The sequence below is a fragment of the Schistosoma mansoni genome, chromosome W (assembly GCF_000237925.1).
Source record: "Schistosoma mansoni strain Puerto Rico chromosome W, complete genome".
Classification (NCBI taxonomy): Eukaryota; Metazoa; Platyhelminthes; class Trematoda; order Strigeidida; family Schistosomatidae; genus Schistosoma; species Schistosoma mansoni.
Window position 1 is genome coordinate 14096124 of NC_031502.1, and position 23822 is coordinate 14119945.

The 23822-nt window shown below is 39.6% G+C and overlaps 1 protein-coding gene across 1 annotated transcript; it reads left to right on the plus strand.

Moving 5' to 3' along the window:
- Positions 1 to 11009: 11009 nt before the first annotated feature.
- Positions 11010 to 20453, plus strand: Smp_044440 (putative alcohol dehydrogenase; the record flags this gene model as incomplete). Its single annotated transcript, XM_018788644.1, has 7 exons — positions 11010 to 11033; positions 11066 to 11397; positions 11430 to 11647; positions 11691 to 11884; positions 13396 to 13600; positions 16495 to 16633; positions 20327 to 20453. The coding sequence occupies 7 exons, from the start codon at positions 11010 to 11012 to the stop codon at positions 20358 to 20360; spliced, it is 1146 nt and encodes a 381-aa protein (XP_018654166.1). The 3' UTR covers positions 20361 to 20453.
- Between the last annotated feature and the right edge of the window lie 3369 nt (positions 20454 to 23822).

A 23822-nucleotide genomic window follows, 5' to 3' on the forward strand; every position in this document is an offset into this window, starting at 1 on the left:
GCTAAGCAGAGTTTCCCAGCAAGTCAACTTTGGGTTTATCCGTACTATTTATCGGCACCCAGCTAGGAAGCCTTTTATCCACATTAATAAAATGCTTCTAACCCCGATGTTACTTAACTTGTATGACAGACGGTTGTGAGGATCTTTGTCAAAGGCTTTACTGAAGTCACTCTAGGCTACATATACGGACAACTTTTTATCTTTAATAGCGCACCAGCTTTCACGGGCTACTAATACGTTTGTGAAACATGAGTAACCTGTTCTAAATCCAGCTTTCGTCTAGATACTTAGACAACTTTTTCGGAGTAATCCTTTGGAAAATTTCAACAATCATGCTAGTTAAGCTTACGGGTTGATAGTTCCCAAGTTAATGTTGCGTACCTATTTTGAAGGCAGGACGTACTGTAGCATTCTTTCAGTCTTTTGGTAATCGACCCAGGGCTCCAAATAAATTAAAACATATGCTTGAGGGATTTGCGGCAAGATTTGTTAACACATTTAGTAGCCTAGTGGAAATCTCATCGGGTTCCGTGGGTTCGCCTGTATCAAGCTCGGTTAACAGACCAAAGACATTGAGTTCTTTAATGGTCACAGTGACTAGTGTGTGTAGAAGGGGTTGTATGAACTAAGGATTGTAGTTTGAAGGTAAACGAGCATCACTTATAGTATTCCGATAAAGGGACGGGGACTCATGACATCGAAATACATTTTGGAGCTACTCACTCATACCTACGTCGTTCACCGTGGAAAACTCAAATTGACTCCGACTTGACCTGGAAATCTGTTCAGTGATTGAAAAATATGGTGAGGAAGGATTTTTTTCTTTTTCAATATATGGTATCTCAGTCTTTGAAGATCATTCAGGATGCGTTAAAGCAATGATTGAGACCTAGAAATGCACTGTAAGTAGGCTAACAGTTTGTATTTAAATAACTTAACATGATAAAGTTATACAAATCTATGAAAAAAACATCTCTTTTCAATGACACTTATGGACAAGCGCATGTAGCAGTAATTCCGCTCTGCACTACTTCAATGTGTTCGTACTAGTATTATCCTGTTGCCGATTGAGAACACTTATTTTGGCCAGTTACCTGTGATGTCTGTAGAACTGTTTATCAACATAGGATTATCCACGCTCTGTATTAAAAGCGAGGTGTAAACTGAATGTAAGTTACGGGGGTGTAAAGGCAAAAATATCATCAAAATAAGAGTTTTGCAAGCCTTCGACATTGCTGCTAACCTAAATAGTTCTACCTAACAGGCCCTAGTTAAAGGTGCTCGGCCAAACATCCTCACCATATCCCCTTTGGGTACGCTATGCTTCATATCCCTAACAATGGCTAGTCAGCTTCGATCATTTGCTTCTCGACAGGTAGACGATCTTCCAAATAAACGTTTGAATTCCTTTATTCCTGACCTCTAGTTTGACTGGTTTTTGGGATCATTGAATGGTAAGGTGTTATGAAAAATAGCGTTATCCAGAATGAATACGCGTGTCATGCCTGCGATCACGCCTAAACTGTTGAAATCTCGTTGACCTCTACCATCCATGTCGATCGCCGCATTGGTGATCTTTAGACGCTAATTAAGGTCAATGCAAATGGGAATGAGGTTTCCTGACAACATCGCCTTTGATGAGTCACTTGTGTAGTTGCAGATTTTCAAAACATTAGATGTCAAATGCTAGTTTTGTGTCCTTTAATCCGACTCCCGTTAGGTCGTTTCGGATTCCTGTTGAAATGATTGCTGCTTGATCTGACTTGGTGAACAACGGGAATAAATAAATCAATTACGAGGATAGATTTTGAATATATACATTTCATGCACTCATTGATTTCAAAAGGCAATCAGTGAGACGATACAAAGAGAAGGGAGCAGCAGATTGAAGTGAAGATGGCACGTAAATCTCCTATAGTGGTGATTGAAGATTCCACAGGTATTGTAGTTTGATAACAGTTAACCAGTAACACCTATAATTGAGTCGCACCCACCCAGTGAAATCAAAAGTCAGAAGCGAGGAGGTTGGAAGATATATTTGATAGACTATCAATATATCGAGAAGTAATTGACCTGAACTGGCTAGTGATCGCAGGAGAAGTTGAACGCGGAGTTCTCACTCGTGATCTGGTGTAGATGCATGACCAAATGCCTTCAACTAGGTGAGTCCACTAAAACTAATGTTGTCAGCGTCCAATGCCGAGAACTTACAGAACTATTGATTTCAGCGATATATTTACCGCTGCAGGTGGTAAGTGAGACAACTCGATCTAACCAAACATTGGTCAATATTTATAGCCAGGTAAAAACATTCCACGAATTTGTGGTGAATAGAGTACGATGCGCACAAACATACGCTTATATAGAAACAGTCAGTGTTAATAAGCCAATAAGCAGCAAGGTCAAAATGTGGTTTAAGAATGAATAGGTCGACCTGTCCGGAAGCTAGAATTGTAACGGTATAAAAAGTCGTCACATGCAACGTTAATAATGCGAGTTTGTTTTCAGTATTGGAGGTCAACAAAGAGCGAACAAACTGGAAGAAGAGGAACAAGCCCCACGCTATCTGAACCTGCAGAACAACGAGTAAAACTATTTTGTAATGAGTTTCCCTTTTTGTACTTGGACCGCATCTTTCAATTTCAAAAATACATCTGTTGGGCATGGTCGAAAAGTCATGCCATGGGTTCTCGCTCACATGTAACATGTCGAGAATTTTGAATGTCGTTATTTATCAGCTATCCACAGCACTTCTGCCGTCACACGTCAATTTTCGTAATGTTTGTGCTGGTTACATAACGTTTATTCCAATCTTTTAGTAACTTGGCGTACTTAATGCTCACACCCTAGATGTATGTTTAGTAAGCCTAATTTGTGACAATGCAAACGCAAGCAAGTGAAATTCACCATTTATCAAGTCAAAAATAGACCGAAATCAGAGTTTCAGGCAAAATGAACTCTAATTTCATTTACACATGACTCACTTCCCTAATTATGGTAGAGCTGAACATGGGTGTTGGTAGTTGTTTATAAAATGTAGATCGAAGCAATTGAGCATTAAAATGCCTATGAATATTATGTAACTTGCTAATATATATATATATATATATAGTTCTATCGATTATAACTGTCATCGTTTTCGACTGAACTGACATATTATATAAGGTATCTGAGAAAGGAATATTATATGACCGAAAATTGACGTTGATAGCATCTTCTTCCCCCTTTCTGAACATATACAGGAATTGAGTATAACATTACTGTAACTGCCACACAAATTAGTCAAATATTCCACATAAGTTAACCGATGCATGTTTGTCCTGAGTATGGTAACCAAAATATGTCGTAGTTAATACTAGTTTATGACGTGTCTGTTAAAGGGTTAACAAATAAATTTCTGTTAACAGAATCCGAAGTCACTGACCAAATCATAAACAAAGTTTTAATGCATGTTGATGAGTAATATCTAAATTGTGCTCACCAGTTATTTCATTATTCTATGTAAACAGTGAATTGCTAATAGTATTATAAACGTTGTGACTGCTTTTTTCTCAGATTTCATATCACTGATTAAAGTTTCTGAACCCGTTTATTTGGTGCCTGCAGTTTGTTAACATCAAATAACTGGATGAAATTCTAGGAGGGTTAGAAAATAAAGAGTACTGTTTGCAGCAAGTAAGACACTCATAGGTACATTATGTTAGCTGCTGTTTCATTTACTTACTGAATTTTACACTGATAACGGAGTTTGATCGTTTGTTTCACTATTCATTTGTTTTTTTTCAGAATTGCATTGAGTGAGCTAGGGAGCTATCCTTACGTTTTCTGTTATAGAACTTATGACTTCTGTCAACTGATTGAACCTTTCGAATAATCAAGTCCGTGCAGGCGAATAACTTGGGGAATTTCTAAATATGGAAAATTATGTAGAGAAACAATTTACAAATAGACGATAACTGTGTTTTATGTTAACTACTGCCACGTTTATTCGTCTAATGGATTATCTAAATATAAATATCACAACTGTACAGTTTTTTGCATCATAAATTTTGTTAGTATGTGTAATTATAGTCTAGTTCAGTACTAATACTACTTTGATAATAAACGTCGTCCAAAAACGGTAAATTTATCGCGTGACTTCCTAATCTGTAAGATGTTTTTGCGTCCATGCGAACAGAACAGGACGCACCCGTACGAAACTGTTCGTTATTACCAACTGGAATAACGAATATCTACAAAGTAGAATTTAAAAACGGATACTTTCTATTTTTGCTGTTGTAAGTAGAATCAATACAAATTACTTCTGGATATTTGTTATAAAAATTTATCATAAGTACTAAGCCGGATTCTGGTGAAACATCTATTTTCTTAATACTCTCTTAGTTCACCGTTTCGCCGCAATATATCAAAGACCTTCAGTGGTGTACAAAAACCTAAAATACACTTTTAGACAATTACCTGTGGAGAGTTGAGCTTTCATACTCTTCACATCAGCAACAGTAACCTGCATACCAGTTCGATCTTTAATACTTTCTATTAATTCATCTTCTGATACTGATTGTAGTATCACCGGCTTTAGTTTTTTTCCTTCTGAGGACAATCTTCTGCTCCATGGATCACAAATCATCCATGAACTACTACAAGGATGATTGTGAAGCATCTTATATGATTTTATGACATATTTCTCACCTTTTAATTTTACACGGAACCTTGATTGGAAGTTTCGAAGCTTAGACCTTAAACATCACATGTTAGTCAAGGTTCTTACGGTTTTTATTCACTGTCAGACCTCGTGGTTTACGTCTATGAACAAATGTGCAATGAAACACCACAAACATGTATTGAAACCTCATGTCCTTCAGAAGTTTACTTTCGCCGTAAATGTAACGACTATAGGTAGTCTGAGAAGGGATAGAATTATTCTTCCACACTTTTCGGAATTCCTTTAACGCACCATCAAATTTAATCCAGCTTCCGAAACGCCTGTTCAGTAATATACGTCGAAACGCATCGCTTAGGTCGACTGAAATGTCTCTAGAACATGAATCACTACAAACAGCACTTATTAATTACTAAAAAAAGTTACTTCTTGCGATAATACTTTGATAGTTGAAGTACTACGAACATTTAAGACTTACCGGTTACTCTACATTTCGTCTTAAGTCTTAGAGAAAACAACGATTAACACAAACTCAGAGTATCTTTAACAGTTGAGTTATTCTCAATACGCTGTTTTTGGACACTAAAAAATTTTAAACAAAGATAGTGAGGCTCAGTAGGGTAATTGGTATCCCAGGCCAAGTTACGAACCAACAATATGGACAAACTGTACACTACAAAACAGAGAAAGCTAGATTAACGCATGTCGCATTGATTTCGTGAATTTGCTGCAGCAAACCACGACCCAAATATGAGAAAACATGATATTCATGCAACACAACGGATACCCGAAAGACCCTCAACAACTCAAATACGGAATAACCGCCTCTTGTCAGGCCGTTCAAGGTCATTAAAACGAAACAGCGGGCGCCTTTGAAAGGCTCTGACTTTTTATCGTGCCTATCTGTTGTGCCAGCACACCATGTTCGCGCTTCGGAGGCACTTACCGGTCCCGATCGTTTTGTTGTTGTTTCATGTCGCTCCTGCTCCCAAGTGAACGTCAATATAAAACGTACTACAAGTGGTGATGGAGGCGTCTTTGACAAAACGCGATGAAAACTATGGTGAACTACCGGTCATTCCAAGCAAGCCAGCAGGCGGTTGAATCCCCCACCGACCATCACTACTTGGAGTTCCACTAGACTACTCTATTTGGAAGATCAGAATAATGACGTATTTACGTAAACTCCCAACTACGGAACATTTCGACTACTTCCTATCGCGCTTAGACGATGAAGCAGCACAAAGGGCTACAGCCAACGCTACAAGAATTCAGCTGTTCAAAATTGAAAAATTTTGGACGACTGTTTTTCGTTAACAGTGGACGCCTTACTAGGGACTATCCAGTCTCTATCACGTCACCAGAAAATGAGTGAAGAGCCCGTCGAGTGCCTTCACTCTTTGCAGCAAGCAGCAATTCTAGCCTCCCCTAGCTTAGACGTCTCTGTCCTGGAAGAACCAATACGCGCACGACTTACAGAAGGGCCTTTGCCGGGTGCACTACGACAGCACCTTTTATACATGCCACCAAATAGTGTGCAGGATCTGAAAACCACAGTCTTTCAGGCTGTAGCCGCGGACAAGCTATGAAACACTTTAAATACACTCTATTTGACATCGACAGCTATTGAACAGTCTGATGTGCCACATCAATCTGAATCTACTCAAATTATTTCCGTGGTCAAATGTCGGCCTAATAGACAACCGTTACGAACTAGTCAGCACAACCGGAAGTTGGAATGCTTTTATTGCCAATGCTTTTGTCGGAGGGCCCCGAAATGTGGGCCTAATAAATCCTGGAAGCAAGGTGAGACTAGGTTTTGCCATTTGTCTTCATATTATTCTAAATCTGTATATTCGATAACTATAACTGGTGGTTTACAGGGACTACAAACCACTATTCTACTGGATACAGGAGCTTCAGTATCCATTGTGAGAGAAGGAATTTTATGCATATTTAGTCATAAGAACAGGCAAAAGCCATGTTCCTTAGCACTAAAACTAGCTGGTGGTGACCTTCTGGAGGTGCACTCGAAGGTGTGGTCGGATGTAACGGCAAGCAAACACTCATTCCCACACGAATTCGTGGTATGCCCCACAGTCACGTGGGATGTAATACTTGGAGTCGACTTCATGTCAAAATACAACGTCGCTATACATGTAGCCAAGGCAGAAACACAAATCGGGGAAGTAACCATACCGACACATCACCCTAAGAACGCAACTAAATCGGCAACTCATGTAGGGGTGTCTGAAGTCATACACCAAGTACAAACTAATGAAAAAATAACGGAGAACGTCCGTCTGTAAACCGTTTCCCTACTTTAACAATTTAGTCCTGTTTTCTCGGAGGATATCTCCGGAAATCGGACGACCACGGTACAACACTCCATTCTAACAGGTGACCATATGCCATTACGTCAACCACCAGTAAACTATGAGACTCGGTTAGAATCAATGATAAAGGAGAAGCTAGAGAAAAAGATTATTGTATCATCTTCATCACCGTGGTTTTCGACTTAAGACCTAGCATACCGGTACTGGCAAGTGGAATTACGACACCAAGATAGAAAGAAGACTGCAGTCGTTGTACCGAATGGTCTTTAGGAATCTCAAATAATGCCTTTCGGGTTAACTAATGCCCCATCCACCTCCCAACGACTGATGCAGACAGTTCTACATAGCCTCGTACCACACAAGTGCCTGATCTACTTTGGTGAAATTGCTGTGTATGGCAGCACGCCTGAACAGCACAACGCCAACTTGAGGGCAGTCCTACAACGTATCAAGCAGCATAACTTAAAGGTAGAACCGTCCAAATGTCGACTCTTGCGAAAAGAAATACTCTTTTTAGGATATCGCATTACGGAAGATGGGGTAGTAACAGATAAGGAAAAAACGAGCGCCATAGTTAACTGGCAACAGCTGAAATCTGCTGATGTTCGCAGCTTCCTGTGGCTCTCTTCTTACTATAGACGTTTCGTTTGCGATTTCGCATCCCTGGTGACACCTCCACATCGCCGGACGCATAAAGGACGGAAATTTTTGTGGACCACAGAATGTCAACAGGTATTTAGCACCTTGAAGTCATGTCTTGCTGCTCCACCCATACTAGCTTTTCCGGATACTTCGGCTAAAGGAGGTAAGTTTAGACTTATTACTGATGCTAGATCGTCAGCTACTGGAGTAGTCCTATCTCAAACAACACAAGATGGACAGGAGAGGGTCATAGCGTACGCTAGTGGATGGTTAGATAAGAGAGAAACAAGGTATTCTAAGCCAGATGCTGGCTTTGGTGAAATTTTTGCAACATTTTCATCACTACTTCCTATTGCGCCCTTTTCGTGTACGCACTGACCATCATGCACTACAGTGACTTCGTTCGATTTGCAAACCAGAAGGTCATGTAGCGCGCTGGCAGGGGAGATTGCAGGAGTTCGATTTTACTTGCGAATAATGACCAGGAAGCCGACACACAAACGCCGATTCTCTGTCTCGTATACCTTATTCTCCTTGTACCATTAGTGCTGTCCTTAGCATAGCCTCCGAGATTGACTGGCCGCCTATTCAAGCAGCAGACCTTGATTTGCAGTTCATTTACCAAGGGCAACTACATGGAAATGATAAACCATCTATGGCAGAGTTAAAGGATGATTCCTCAGCGACGCGCAGTTTTTGCGCCAAGTGGAGCACTCTGAGATTGTATGTGAACACGTTATTTATAGTGAGTCAAAACAGCCACTGTTGATAATACAACGTGTACAAGTTGAGAATATTATGGAGCAGGTGCACCGAGAACTCGGGCGCCTCAATGCCTTTTATCTTACCGCTCGTCGGTGTACGGGTCCACGGGATTTTCACCCGCGACTTTACTCTTTGGACATGAATTAGGCTTACTTGTTGAGATACAGATGCCTCTTTTGCCATGCGAAGCTCAGGACCATGTACCATACATCTGTAACCTTCACAGCCGTCTAGCAAACGCATATAACCTAGTTAAAACCAACCTACAAAAGGCCAGCAAACAGCGAAAGGATATGTACAACCAACAAGCGAACGGGACCGTATATAAACCCGGAGATCGTGTTTGGCTGCATCGCCCTCTGGCCCCAGTAGGAACATATAGTAATTTCCACTAGCCTTGGCAAGTGCCTTATGAAATTGTGTTTATTCGGTCCTCCACTAGATTCGTCCTACCTAACCTCCAATGGTCTGAAGACAATGTTATAACAGCACACTACAATCAATTGAAACCAGACAGAACAACGGTGCACTTAGATACCCAGTTTGTCAACCCCCGACTGCTATCAGCCATTATGAAGTGCCACCAGAAGGAGGGGTAGCATACCAATGTCCACAACCAGGCACTGGGGAAAGTGTCTCATGGAGAGAGGGGATAGTGTGATGGTATTAAAAATCATCATATGAGACGTTACTAATGCGAGTTTGTTTTTCTTATTGGAGGGCAACAAAGAGAAAACGCACTGGAAGAAGAGGAACAAGCCGTATGTGATCTGAATCTACAGAACAACGAGTAATACTATTTTGTAATGAGTTTCCCTTTTTGTACTTCAACCGCGTATTTCAATTCTATGTGCTAGTGCGCCTTGTTCTAACTTCAGAGGCACTTACCGGTCCCGACTGTCCTGTTGTTGTTTCAGGTCGCTCCTGCTCCCAAATGAACGTCAATATATAACATGCTACAGAATATATATATATATATATGGGTTTAACATAGCACACGAAGTTACACTATTCCCCACACTAAACATCGGGACGTAACTGAGCGAAGCCAGTCTCCGATACAGTCATCTATTTTACGTCGACTGCTGCCTCGAAGGTTCGACAGAAATAAACTCTTCTTTGTATGAGAGCTGTGAACGGTTTTGATCGGAGTGATCTTTTGCTCACCGTCTACAGAATATACTCAGAATCCCACTGGTAGTTGCAGTATTTAGACCTAAAACGTAAAGTTATTTGAAATGAAATATACAGATGATCCTCCATGCCTAAGTTGTGACGGCGAGTAATAAGATGTACGGTCTTCGGACGAATTTTAATCACTAGTACTGCTTATATCCTGAAGGCAAGTTCCTCGTCATGATGCGCTGGGTTTACATCCATTTGCAAATGTGCGTGTACAAACATTTGACGAAGAAATACATCAGGAAAATCCCATCCTTTCTACATACCAATACGACATATGGTGTATGTATACTGAGTAAAAAGGATATCGCGAAATTATCTCATTAGGTAGATGGTCCGTCTGTTGTAGTGTCATTAAATATTTGCCCTATGTCATGCATGATTAAAGTGACATCACTTTCATTATTTGAAGGATGAACGTGACCAGATATCATAACTGCACCCACCACTCAAAGACCTAATTTCACCGCTTATGACCAACCTTACAAGTTATCGAGGTAACGCACCAATGGCATCAACATACGGGCGTTGACCTGCAACAGCTCAGCAACCTCCATAATGGACAATGCTACGAAATCGTTGCCAAATAGTATTGGGAGTTGGAATTAGTTCTTCACCACGAACTGACATCGGTTCAAGAATACCAAAATCCATATCTTAATCAGAAGTCCAGCCATTCCGTGTTGCTAACCAACCTCTCCTTTCATTTGACTCACCATAGAGTGATAAGAAATGAACTATCAGCCTAGGTGGTGAAATTCTTCAAGTATTTTTGAAAGAATTGAGGAATTTCCTCGTTGATTCTATACTTAATCGTCCTATGTGTGTGAACAATCAAGGCTGTACACTTATCTCAATTTCTAACTCAGCCATATCGTTGTTTATTATGAAATATGTTGACATTTGGGATTACTCGTTGACGAGTAAGGTTAGGTGCGTTTGATCATTCCCGATTTGCAACTTATATGTCTGCGTCGATGGATATATTCTCAAATCACTTTGATTCCGTTACAAAAGCAAATAATGAGTACAAAAAAGCTAAGAATATATATATATATATATATATATATATATATATATATATATATGGAGTCAATCAAGAGATGCTAAAATTATGTAGATAACTAGACAGTTATGCATTCACGAAAGCTATCAATTATCCTACTATCATAATGTAATAGTTTCATTTATTCACACGAACATTCGATTCAGCGTTGATATGAAATAGCCTGAATCAACATAACGGGTTTCTGTGCGAGGTGGTCACTATAAATTTCGTATCATAAGGTGTTGATCTCATAGTTTATTCTAGTAATTAACTTGACAATTCTTAGTTAGCTGTTCTTGTTCCGCTTATCTTTTTTTAATTTGTCCGTACATTTCTACTGTAGGTACGTTCCATCTTGCAATTTGACTGATTAGTGATGTATACAAGCAGTGTAAACGAGGTAGATTTCATTTCCATCTAATGGCGTTATAGCCTATTATCTGTAAAGCCGCTGTTGCTTGGGAACCAAGTAAACCACTAGTGATTGAAGAGGTTGAAGTTGCTCCTCCATCAAGTGGGGAAGTGAGGATCAAGATTTATTCTTCCGGAGTTTGTCATACAGATGCATATACTTTGGGTGGTCATGATCCTGAGGGAGTTTTTCCTGTCATTCTTGGACATGAAGGTGCAGGCGTTGTAGAAAGTGTTGGGGAAGGTGTATCGTCTGTTGTTCCAGGAGACCACGTTATTCCATTATACATTCCACAATGTAATCAATGCAAATTTTGTCTATCTAAGGAAACAAATTTATGCTCGAAGATAAGGTAAAAATTTCAGTTAACTCAATGCTTTGTAGGGAAACGCAAGGAAAAGGCCTCATGCCTGATAGATCTGTTCGTTTCAAATGTCGTGGTCGACAGGTGCATCACTTCATGGGCTGTAGCACTTTTAGTGAATACACAGTGCTACCTGAAATTAGCTTGGCGAAAATTGATAAAAATGCCCCACTGAATAAAGTTGGCCTTTTGGGTTGTGGCATAAGCACGGGTTATGGAGCTGTCTTTAATACTGCTAGTAACAATGCTTTTACAACTCGCTTTATGATGTTAATATTCAGAAGTTGAGAAAGACAGCATATGTGCTGTTTGGGGTCTTGGAGCAGTTGGATTAGCAGTTATAATGGGATGCAAAAAAGCTGGTGCTAGAAGAATTATTGGAATAGATATTAATGAAAACAAGTTTGGTTTAGCTCTGTCTTTTGGAGCTACAGAATGCATAAATCCTGCTAAGCATTCCAAGCCAATACAACAGGTTCGTTAGGCATTTTTAGGCATGCAACCGCACATGTTTTCTGAATAGTAGTGAGATATATTCTATTTTGTTCTCATCTAGTATTTTTCGCTAGCCATGAAAAGCTATTTTGATTACCGGCTGGATCCGTGTCCCACTTCAAAATTTTCCTGCATAAGTTATTCCAAATCACTTCATATACACCAAACTACAATAAATAATTCTTAAGTTTTATTTTACCTATTTTTCGTTGTATCACCCATACGAGTAAAAAAGTACGATTGTTTCATAGCACTTGTTTTGTTAGCGCTCATTCTCAGTAATCAAAGCTTTGAGTTTCACAGCTCACTTATCTTCACTGTGGAATTCATTCTGTAATATAGTTTGTTTACGTTAATTCATGAACACCTCGAAACGGAACTTAGGTTCATCATCAACCCACTAGGAGTGATGAAACTCTCAAGATAAGTAAAACAGTCAACTACCTTAATTCTCGTGGTCAGTCTAGGTGACGGCGAAGACAAGTTCTAAACCAGCGTTATCCATCTAGAGGTAGAGAAATATATTCCGAACATTCTTGCATTGTAAGTCAACGCGATAAAGAAACTGTCGTGTCACTGCCTCCACCAAGTAGGACTTTGTCATCTGTGTACCTCAGTTTGATAAGTCAGTCACCTGGCAAACAAGCCATCTCTCATTAATTTGGTGAAGAGAGTGAGTTTCTTAGTAAGGGATCTGTAGAGAATGGGAGATAGCGAGCAGTTCTGACGACCACCGTTTGCGGTTAATAGTGGTACCCTCACGTCAAAAACAACACTTGTAGGTCATTGTTTGTTCGAAAATCTGGGACATGGTGAGTAATCTATCGATACGTCCGCGATTGGCTTGGGGCTAGCCTGGTTTTGCTGGTAATGAGCTCCAAGTAGTCGAATGATTTTATAAAGTAATATTTGAGATATATTAGTCGAATTGATTCATCTGTTATTTCGATGAGGCTATGGTCCTTGTATACTGGCACATGGTCATTGACCGAAACCATTTTGGTGAGGTTGCGTCAAGTTTCCAAAGTTTAGCTAGTGTCTCAGACAACTTAGCTGTTAAAACTACCACTATCCTTAAAGACCTCTGGAGTTAACCTGTTAGGTTGTGTTGCACCCCTCTGGATGCTAAATATAACCTTTCCAACCTGGCTAGGACTTGGATGACCTGTGTCAATTTCTCATTCACATTGTTTGGTAATATTGGACGACTAGACAGTTTCTGATGAAATCAAGTATTGCATCACTAAGTAATACCATAAGACAGTACTATATACCGTAATAATAAGTAGATTTCTTATGTTAATCATGATGATCGGTGAGATTTCTTAGACCAACAATATCTCTTAAACTGCAAAAGTGGAGACATAAATTCTTAGGTTTGAAAACCCAGTTTGTTAGAAAACGATTTCAGTTTATTATTGAGGTTACTTGTTTGAAATTTAGTCAAATGCTTATTTTCACTTAATCTTTGTCGTCATTTTTATATCACAGGTTATTGTTGAAATAACTGATGGAGGTTGTGATTATACTTTTGAATGTGTCGGGAATGTAGCTACTATGCGTCAAGCTTTAGAATCATGTCACAAGGGCTGGGGTGTTTCAGTTGTAATTGGTGTAGCAGAGGCTGGGGCAGAAATTTCAACTCGACCATTCCAACTTGTAACTGGCCGTACATGGAAGGGTTGTGCTTTTGGAGGTTAGTTGTAATGATCATCATTTTGTGACATTTACAACCGCATGTAACCTCTAAAATTATCTGGGAAAAATGGTGCAATGTGGGATTCACAAATAGTCTCACAGTAGAACGGACTTTCGTGTTGGGATTTTCTTACGTTGTATTCTGATATGAGACTTCCATGTAAAGTGCATTTTTATATCTCTTGACATACACAGTTTTCGTGAACTGAATTATTATCAATTACTTAGGTTCAGTTGTTTGAGCGTTCGAGCTCCAGCCATTTATTCACGTGTTTAAATCCGCCCCACCTTATTTTCGCTTCAGAAATCAGGCTGATATGATTGACAAGAATTAACCGTAATAATTAAGTCTTGTTTCATTGGAAATTGGGTGACCGACAAAACCGACTTTTCCCAATCGCTTATGACGTGTTTGTTTTGTGTCGATAATCTGTATGTAAGCATTATTATTTATTCTATAAAACTGAAAATATGTCATTCCAACAATAACCGATATAAAGACAGTGCAATATAAGTCATTAGTTCGTAGTCTGTTATTTCGCTTATCGTTTTAAGAAAACTAGTGTTATCGTAGTGCATCTAACCTCAGTGCTAAAATGAATTGATTCAAGCACTTCTAGGAAATTAAATCAGTAAAGCTTTTGTTGTCAAAAATGCTTTGATTCGTGACTAACTCTGAGTGCGATAGAAATACCTGAAAATTAAGTAAGATATCTGTTATTAAACCATCACCATCTTCACTTTCCCCATAGATAAACTTTACTAATCAGCCACTAAATAGCAACCAAGTTTTGTTTTATTTAGTTCTTAATTTGATCAAGGCATATGGATCGTATTTATTTATTTATTTGAACACATAAATATCGGTACAAAGGGGGCACCAAATACATATGCACCGCACAAATCTCATTTGATTTGTGTGAGGGCTGTGATACTGCCCAGGTGCCCAAACTGAAACAGGTGGTTTTCTTAGGGGGCTACACCCCGAGCCTTCGGCCTAAAGGTCTGATCCATACGGCAGTGGAGCATCGTAAGGAGATGCAGTCCCATGGTAGCCGGTGACCAACGGCTTATTCATACGCCATTTGTTCTCTCAGGATACTGGAGCTCATGTGCACCATTGGTTTGGAATCAGGGTTTTCCAACTCCTCTAGGTGGACTTTCCGTGTCCACCAACCCGGTTAAAGCGCCCGACATTCGCTCCTCGTCCTCTCACTTTCGTAAACAACACCCCCGCCACGAGAAGGCAGTGAATAGGACTTCCCTGGCAGAGGCTATATACGCGTGGCCATGTGAGAGCATTTTGAGAGGGAGAGCGGACTCTTCCCACTCTCGGCCGTACCAGGGCATTTGGGGGCAGGCCTATGGATCAACTTGGGAGGTTCTCATTTTGGTGTCAACTATACTCAAACTACTTTAATGTTAGTTTTCCCTGGGGAGTGTCATTATCCTAACACTTATGATCATCTTGTTGACAAGTGATGACAAACACCCGGGTCTGACGTTTCCTACAAACAATATGATCAGTAGGATTCTTTCAACACTATATGTCATTGATCTAGTCAAGCTTAGGTGCTCTACTAGAGTTAAAATCTTAGTATAGGCTCTAAAACTTAACAGCGAATATGTAAAAAAGTGTTTTATAGACCTGTCAGCCCTTTTATGAATATACTTATAAGAATCCTGCTTTTCAGCAAGAGAAATTGGTGTTGGAAAATCTTACCCCAAAATTATTATGACTTTTAACCGGACATCCAGGATCATTAATTAAAAACAAATACTAAATGGTATAGACTAACTTAATTTTTAATTGGCAAAAGACGCACGACACTAATATTTGTAAACAACACATTCGATAATCACTGAATCAGGTCTATTCACTCTAAATATCTGTGTATGAAGATTACCATCCATTGTTGCAATGACTGGGTAATAGAGTATGATCGCTGCCTTGTGAAATCTTGCAAACTGTTTCGTTTTTGTTGTGCCAAACCGACTTAATGTGATTTTCATAAAACTGATTAATATACAATGACTGAACAGTTTTTTGTTGTCCATTTTATATTAAGTTCGCGTATAAATACGTAAATACCTGAATATTGCTCAGTGTTTACTAACAATTGTTGAAAAGCTGAAGAAATTTAGGAGAAGTATAGTGATGCTATGTTACTGCGAATAACTTACCGAATGTATTTTTCTTGTTATTGTCAAAGAGCGGGTTACATTAAGTTTCTTGGTGAGATGTCAATTGAGCTGTTAATAAGGAGTGGCAATTGTTAAATGTCTTTATTGTTACCGTCTTCACTCGGCTTTGTTCGACGTATTCCAGGTGCTAGCTCTTGCAGATTTCTTCTAATTAACCAAGAAAGTCAGTCAATCGCAACGTAGAACCTGGTACGTATGCACTACTGTCCAAGTTGCCATACCCCATTAGCAGAGCGAGATGAGATTGTTAGAGGGGGCAGTGATATTATTGATGGTAAGTCAAAATGGTCAGGTATCAAACACACAATTCAAGAACACCCAAATTGGTAAAATGAAGAGAAACTATGAAGAATTTAAAAGCCTAGGGTCTGTGAGATGACAAAGAACAACGGATGCATCTGCACTATGGCGAACGATTTTGAGCTTTGTCACTCAGCCTCTAACCATTAGTTACAATAATCACGCAGAGCTCAACCAGGTAGTCTACATCTGTTAGCTTGACAACGATTTTGCAGCTTAAATAAACTATAAATTTTATTCAGTTGTTTATTTATTGTTATGATAGTCTGTTCTAAATATAATAAAGTTATTTGCTTTCGCAAACATCAGCAACAATTACTGTCTTATCTATATCTATATCCGATTGTTAATGCACATATTCATTTGTCTTACCAACATTCCTATTAGGTTGGAAGTCTCGTGACTCAGTGCCCAAACTAGTTGAAGACTATTTATCAGGAACGATCAGGGTTGATGAATTCATCACTCATCATTTTCAATTAAAAGATATCAATAAAGCTTTTGATTTAATGCGCGATGGTATTTGGTAAGTATAACGCAATGCTCCCTGTTGTTTACTGCTTTAATGCATATATGTCCTATTTTTTGAGACCTCATCATTCACTATCAGGCAAAAACGGTACCGTTGGTCTGGAAAGATTGACTTTTTCGTCGTTAAATTCAATACACAAATCAGTTGCCGATCGTAACCAAATTTATTGCTTTGTTAGTCATATTAAGCAAATTATTGGTCATCCTTTGAGTTAAGTCTTTTAGCGAATAACTGAAGACAAACTTTCCCTAGGTTTATTCGTTAACAGTAGTTTTTCTGAGAAAGTAGATACAATTAGATCAGTAAGCCTATCGGTAGAAATCTAACATTTGATGATTTCGAAATTTAGTGGTAAAGGCTTTTGAACTACATCAGACGAAATGTGATAAGAACAGTGAGTTTTAAAATTTCATTGAAGTGTATGAACTCCCTGCCTGTATGTCAATTGTGTAGTATTGTTAGGTGTTTCCCTATCTTTTCTTACTTCATGTGTTATAGTATATTACTCCTTCTTGATGTGTAGTTGTTTGTGTTCCATTCATCCATTTTGGGATTGAAATGTTAGTACCTTCGTGACCTATTTCATCCTGTGACTTATAGACAATTTCTTTTTGACTCTCTCTGACGGTGTTATCTCAGTCAGCTACAATGTAGGACCAGGCATATATATGCATCGGTTCAAGTTGCCATACCTCATTATCAAAACAAGATGAATACCGAATTCATAGTAGTTAACTTAATAGTGGTAATATATGAACGAAAGATTGTATATAAGGATATAGTACAGGAAGGAAGACAGATATGAAGCAATTTTAATCTAATAGTTTAAGGGAAGACAAAACGTGTATACACCTAAGCCATTGTGATCGATTCTGAGCCATGTCACCCAGAGTCTCCAACCATTGGTTACGATAGTCACGTGGACCCCAACCAAGTAGTCTGCATCTACCAACATGGCTCAGACTACAAGTTAGCGACTTTATGGACTGATGCCACATTTTGGTTTGGTCGCCTTTAACTTCCTTCCGACCATCGGCAATACTAGTCAGCGTAGCGCGTCGTGGTAATCGGTGTTCAAGCATACGTAACATGTGGCCTAACTATCTCGGTTGATGAAGATTCACAACCTCATCAACTGATTTACCACCATTCCCTGATACTCTGTGTCTAATCTCACTATTACTTACCCGGTGATCCCAGCAGATGCGAGCAATATTTCTAAGACATCTGTGGTGAAACACTAGTAGTTTAAGAGTATCTTCTACTGTTAATGGCCACGTTTCGCAGCTGTAAAATAGAACAGAGCGAACTGCTGCACAGTATACTCATCCCTTAATTGATGAACGGATATCTCGTCTTCACCATATGTGACGTAAGTTGGCAAAAACCAAACGAGCTTTTGGAATTCGTGCTGAGATTTCGTCAGACACGAACCCATTAGGGCTGACCAGACTTTCAAGATAAGTGAAGTTGTCGGCACGTTCGACTACTTCACTCCATATGCTTAGCCCAGTTGTTGACTGACGCAGGCCAGTCCTGGAGTAACAATTTACATTTAGAGTGGGAGAAACGCATCCCAAACGTCCTTGCATTGTTACTCAGTGCCAACAAAAAACTGCATTTTGTCAGCGTCTTCACCAAACAGGACCATGTCATCTGCGTATTCTAAGTCGATAAGTGGACCTTCTGGTAGATCAGTTCCTGAAAATTCAGTCGACAAGAGCGTTATTTCCAGCAGTATGTCTATGATGAAGTTAAACAGAAATAGGGATGGTGGACAACCTCGTCATAAGCTGTGACTGCACTGGTAGTGTTCGAGTAAAGAGCCTTCACAAGGTTTATGTGCTTCTGAGGTACGCCTTTCAATGTCAGGCACTGCCACAGAACCTCCCAGTGTAGAGTCAAATGCTGTTTTCAAGTCAAGAAAAACTCATTGTCTGACGCCGATAAGCATGCATGTGTTCTAAAACCTGACGGATAGTGGATATATGGACGATACAACCACGACCAGGTCTGAAGCCCTCTATGGTTACTACAGGATGATTTTGACCCCTTTCCTATGTATTGGGACAATCAGTGATTGTGACTTAGATCTGATTTGCTTTCGCTCTTTATCCTGTTCAGAGCCTGATGGGATGAGTTTACGAGAATCCATCAGTGCAATAAACTTAGAAGAAACCCATTGGTGTTTTGTAATCCTTCGGTTTGTTCGTATAACTTTCCAAGCAACATCTGGGTCAGCCTCGTATACAGAACTGTCTAAATGTGAACTCAGTTGTTCCTGGAATCTTTTTTTAGCTTTCTCGTCCCTCAGTTCAAGTCTAATAGGACTTCTTAGTATGGTTTTTCTGTGTCCAGTGAGGCGCAAGCGAATGCGTGCTGTCATTAGAGCATGGTCAGAGTCACCAGCTAAGAGTTTAGCTTTTCGAAGAAGCTCAGAGAGCTTTCTGTAAAAGTCACCTTTCACTTCATCCGGGCTGCTGTCAGTGGGGGCGTAGGCAAACACGACGTAAAGGCAACGACGTGTAACCCTATTCCGAGTTCTTACGGAGCCATCTAACTGATCAGCACATAGGCGACTATTAACGGGGACCCACTCTAATAGTGTTTGTTCTGCTCTTGTACGAAGTGCTATGCCTACACCTGTAAGTCTACGAGAACTAGCCATCGGGTCTCCAGATACACAGAGAGTGTATCTCGTCGGCTCTCCGTTTTGGCGAGGTTTAGTGTTGAAAGCCAAGGTAGTAGGAATGATAGGAATTGAAGGAAATCGATTATGAATACAGTGATCTTGAGCGCTGTTAGAGGTATGAGGGCAGTTATTACTTCCCGGTTGCCCACACCGTGGGTTTTTCTAGAAGTACCTGAAAAACAAATTGAATTAGAAGTGGTCTTACTGACCCGAGGGCGTGACCGCAGTACTCAAGGTCTGTTAGCTCCGTACCTGTTGGGACCTTACCGCCGGATAAGGCGGTGTGCATTTTTAGGGTCGACATTCTCTAACACCACCCCTCCTTATGGGAAGGCAGCACCGCTGTTATGCTGGTATGAAGGAAACACCTTACTGCTGTCACATCTCTGTACAGTCAGCAGTACAACTTACGGCCTTGGGTTTGCTGCTTTTAGTCTTACCGCTCTTCAACCGACCTGCCTGGCATTGTAGGACCTTAAGGAACGATTGTTCCAGCTCGATTAGTTCATCACGATAGGCAAACCCGACCACCATGTCGAGGTGTCATCTACCGTAGAGCACCTTACTGTTCGAAATTCGTGTACCTCATCATATGTACTACTTTCTTCAATAGTACCACATTTCAGATTAATCACAACTTTTTCATTCGAGATTCTTCGCTTAAGGCCACTGTTTGCTCGGAATCCACAACTATAGCGTTTTGCCGCAGTGTCAGAACCCTGACGACTACGTTTGTAACTGAGTAGAATTAGTCGTACATTCCTCTATCTACATTTGTCTTTACAAGAATTAAATGTACCAAATATTTTCATTTGTCAAAATGAGTTGTTGTGGTATTGTAACCTTAGAAAATATTAACTAAAATCAGATCAGAATTCAGAATAAAATATTGTTCCAGATATAGTAAGGATAATTTGTTGATATACCTTATTGGTTACATCAAGCTTTTCCTTACTTTCACTATACTTGTCCCACTTTTTAAAATTTGTTTTCAGCATCAGACCAATGATTCACCTCTTCGCTCCGTAAAATCCTGGTGTCGTCTGTGATATCTATAGTTACCATTGTTTCCCTAAGTGTTATGGCATTTTCTGCGTATTAAAATATCGTATATTTGTTGGTAAATCTTTTATTGGATTTCCAGTATTTGGTGTATATATGGACATATTTAATCTATTGAGCACATCGAAGTAATATTGTGGAAAGCATAATAGTGAAGTCAACAAGAGTGGTAGTTAATTAGTAGAAGTTTAGAAATATAGCCCAGGTAAATTTCTCCTACTTTACAGCCATATCTTTCATGGAAAATATTGTGAAAAACTAAAACAAGATCGCGATTAGTTTCATTTCTGAGCTATACTTAATAACGTCTTGAGTTGTATAACTTCTACGATTGCATGCAGATGTTGGCAATGGGCAGGCAGATACTCTGTCTAGCATTCTAGGCTACTTTAGGGATTACCGGTTAAAACACCACCAAATTACCTCATAGAATGTTTTCCTAACACCAGGATTCTTCCTGCCAGTGGTTCAGCTAGTTGAAGCAGCTTGCAGCAACGACGTGCTAACTTACTCTGATAACTACCTTACATAGGATTGGATCTTCGCACACCTGTTTACCGATCAGATGCTCGGGAGATAGCCTTGATTTGAAGTCCGGAATAGCATAAAAATCCTAACATTGAAACAATCATGATCCTCAATGACGTCTTTAATTTACTCACCTTACATGCTTCTGCTCACAATTTATAGAGATTATGCTTCTCCCGTTTCATATTTTATCTTAAGTCTCTGAGCGATTGGTCGTCGAATGATACCAAGAAATGCTAAATGCGATATTTGGGATTTTTAAACTTACTTCCTTTGAAGTTCGTGCTTTCACATACATTAGATGAGTTTGCATTTTCTGAGATGTCCAGTTACTGATGTCTGGTGTTTATAAGAAACTGTTCATCTATCGATTAAAAACGTTTGTCCTAAGTGCTCTTATATTAGGACGTCGTGGCATCAGCTTTTAAACTCGCTAGCGCTGGTTTCGTTCTGAAGCTTAGAGAAGCGACAACACTAGTCGGTTAGATCCTCATTAACCATTGCTAGTGTCCTGTTAGGTTCTATCAAAGCCTAAAGGAACTGACGTAGGAAATTCATCTTCGTAATCTTTGCTTACATGGTTATGGATCGCAGCTTAGGTGTAATCAAGTATAAGTTCTACTACCAATTAAATTGTCGTACTGCCAATTGGAGAACCCAGAGCTCAGGCGTCCAGACGTAGCAGTCATTCGGGTAGTTATTAGAGACGTGGTAGCTTCATGTCGAATAACGATTCTTGCTGGTACTTTGTGTTACCATAATCTTTTGTTCAGCACAAAATTCCCGCGCAATCTTCGTCGATATACTACTTGAGGTCCTCTGAAACTCATACATTGACTTGAATTGGTCATATTATAATAAGCTATCAATACCCTGGTTATGTAAAGGCAATAAACGTAATAAGTTTGGAGATTACTTCACTTTTCCTGAAGACCGTCCCGACGTATCGCTCTACAGATTAAAAACTTTAGGACATATGTACTGGGTTTGGTTTTTGTGTCACTGCTGTCCTATCAGCCTCGTAGTGTTCATGTTTCTGAAAGAGAAAATTGGGATTAGTCGAATTCAAAGATCAGTAGTTTCTTCCAATCGTTATATGTGGTCCATTCACTTTCAATAATTTTTCCATCTTTATTAGCATGTAAGCAGGAGATTACTGCAGTCTCTGACTAGAAATGGTTAAAACTCAAGAAACCAGATGCAAATCATCTTAAATGTTTTATTTTAGTGTAGTTAACGTTATCTCACCTTAGGTACCGCCTTATTCACAAGTGAATATGTTTCACTGTCTGTCGATCGTAATGAACTAAGTAGCACCGTTCAGATTTGTATTATAACGGTGCATAAAATCAGAAGGCAAAGAGAAGCGGCAACTACAGTTTTGTTGGGAAATGACGCAGGCCAAAAAGTTATAAGCACATGAGCAAATATCAGCGAGCAGGCGAAAATAACGCGCACTGAAGATGGCGGGTGAGCCGACTCGCTTCAATCAAGCTTTAATCAATATTTATAGTCAGATAAAAAATGACACATGTGATAAATTGGATAAGTTTACACACACATATGCTCATGTAAAAAATAATCAGGGCTAGCAAGTGAGTAATTAACAAGGTCAAAACATGACCCATGATGGGTAGGTAAATTGGCTTGTCCAGAAAGTGGAATAAAATATGTTGGTGTGACGTAGTATACGACGTTATACTACTACCCAAATTTAGGGATAAAATGAACGACTAGGTTAGTGGACCTTCCTTTAAAAATGTTTATCAAATTATTGTTGACAATCTATAGACACCACAGTTTACTTATTCGCACCACAAACAACACCCGGATTCACCAAGCTAGTCAGATCGACAGCAATACTTTGATCGAAGTATTACTATACTCAATGCTGATGCGAGTAACTCACGACAATTATAGGAATGTAGTTGCAGGGATTATTAGGTGCAGGCTAATTGAGGACCAAATAAGTAAAAACCAGGAACTGGTAAGTTCACGGACAAACCAGAATGAGTGATGGAGCAGAACAATTATACCTTACCATGATATGTATACAATGCTAGTATGTAGATGCTATGATGCCTAGCGAATTGACCGGTTTGGCACCTGGTAACTGTCACAATTTACCTTGTGACAATTCCAAAGTGCCAAGTTGGACCCATTCGTACATGGTACCTTAAGATACTTCCAAGGTCCAACACTTCAAATCCCACCATTACGGGCAGAGGTTAAATGGTCCAAATGGTTGTAGACGGAATTGAAGGACATTTCGCCTAAAGAGCTTCCGTATCTAGTAGCAGTGGATCGCCAATACCTCCAGGCAGGAACCTAGGTATATTACCAATAATAAGAAAAAAAGAAATTGGTAAATCATAAGATGTTATCCTTTGTCCTCAAGAATAGGTCAAGTTTCCTCTTAAAGGACTCCTGGGAAGTCGTTTGAACTAGCTCAGTAGGCAGAGGATTCCAGCGTTCGACAACCCTTAAGGAGTAGAAGTTGTGTCTACAGTCCGTTCTGCTAAGTTGGGTCTCCAGTTTCTGGGTGTAACCCCTTAGGTTTGTATCGGACTAAGCTTAAGTGGGTGTTGAAGAGGATGTCCAGAAGTGTTAATGATACTGTAAGTCATAAAAAGATCACCTCTGAGACGCCTATGCTCTAACGGGTAAAGGTTAAGTTATTGGAGGTGCTCTTCATAAGGTTTGAATTTGAGTCCCCGAACTGATTTCGTGACTCGCCGTTGGATACGCTCCAGAGTGTTCTTACCTTTTGGGAGTGAGGGATGAAGTACTGTGCTTCCATAACCTAAACGGGGACGAATGAAACTGTTGAAGATTATGTGGAAAGTTCTACCGTCAAACTAGTCAAAAATGCGCTTCAATGTTAGCAGTGCAAGGTTTCCT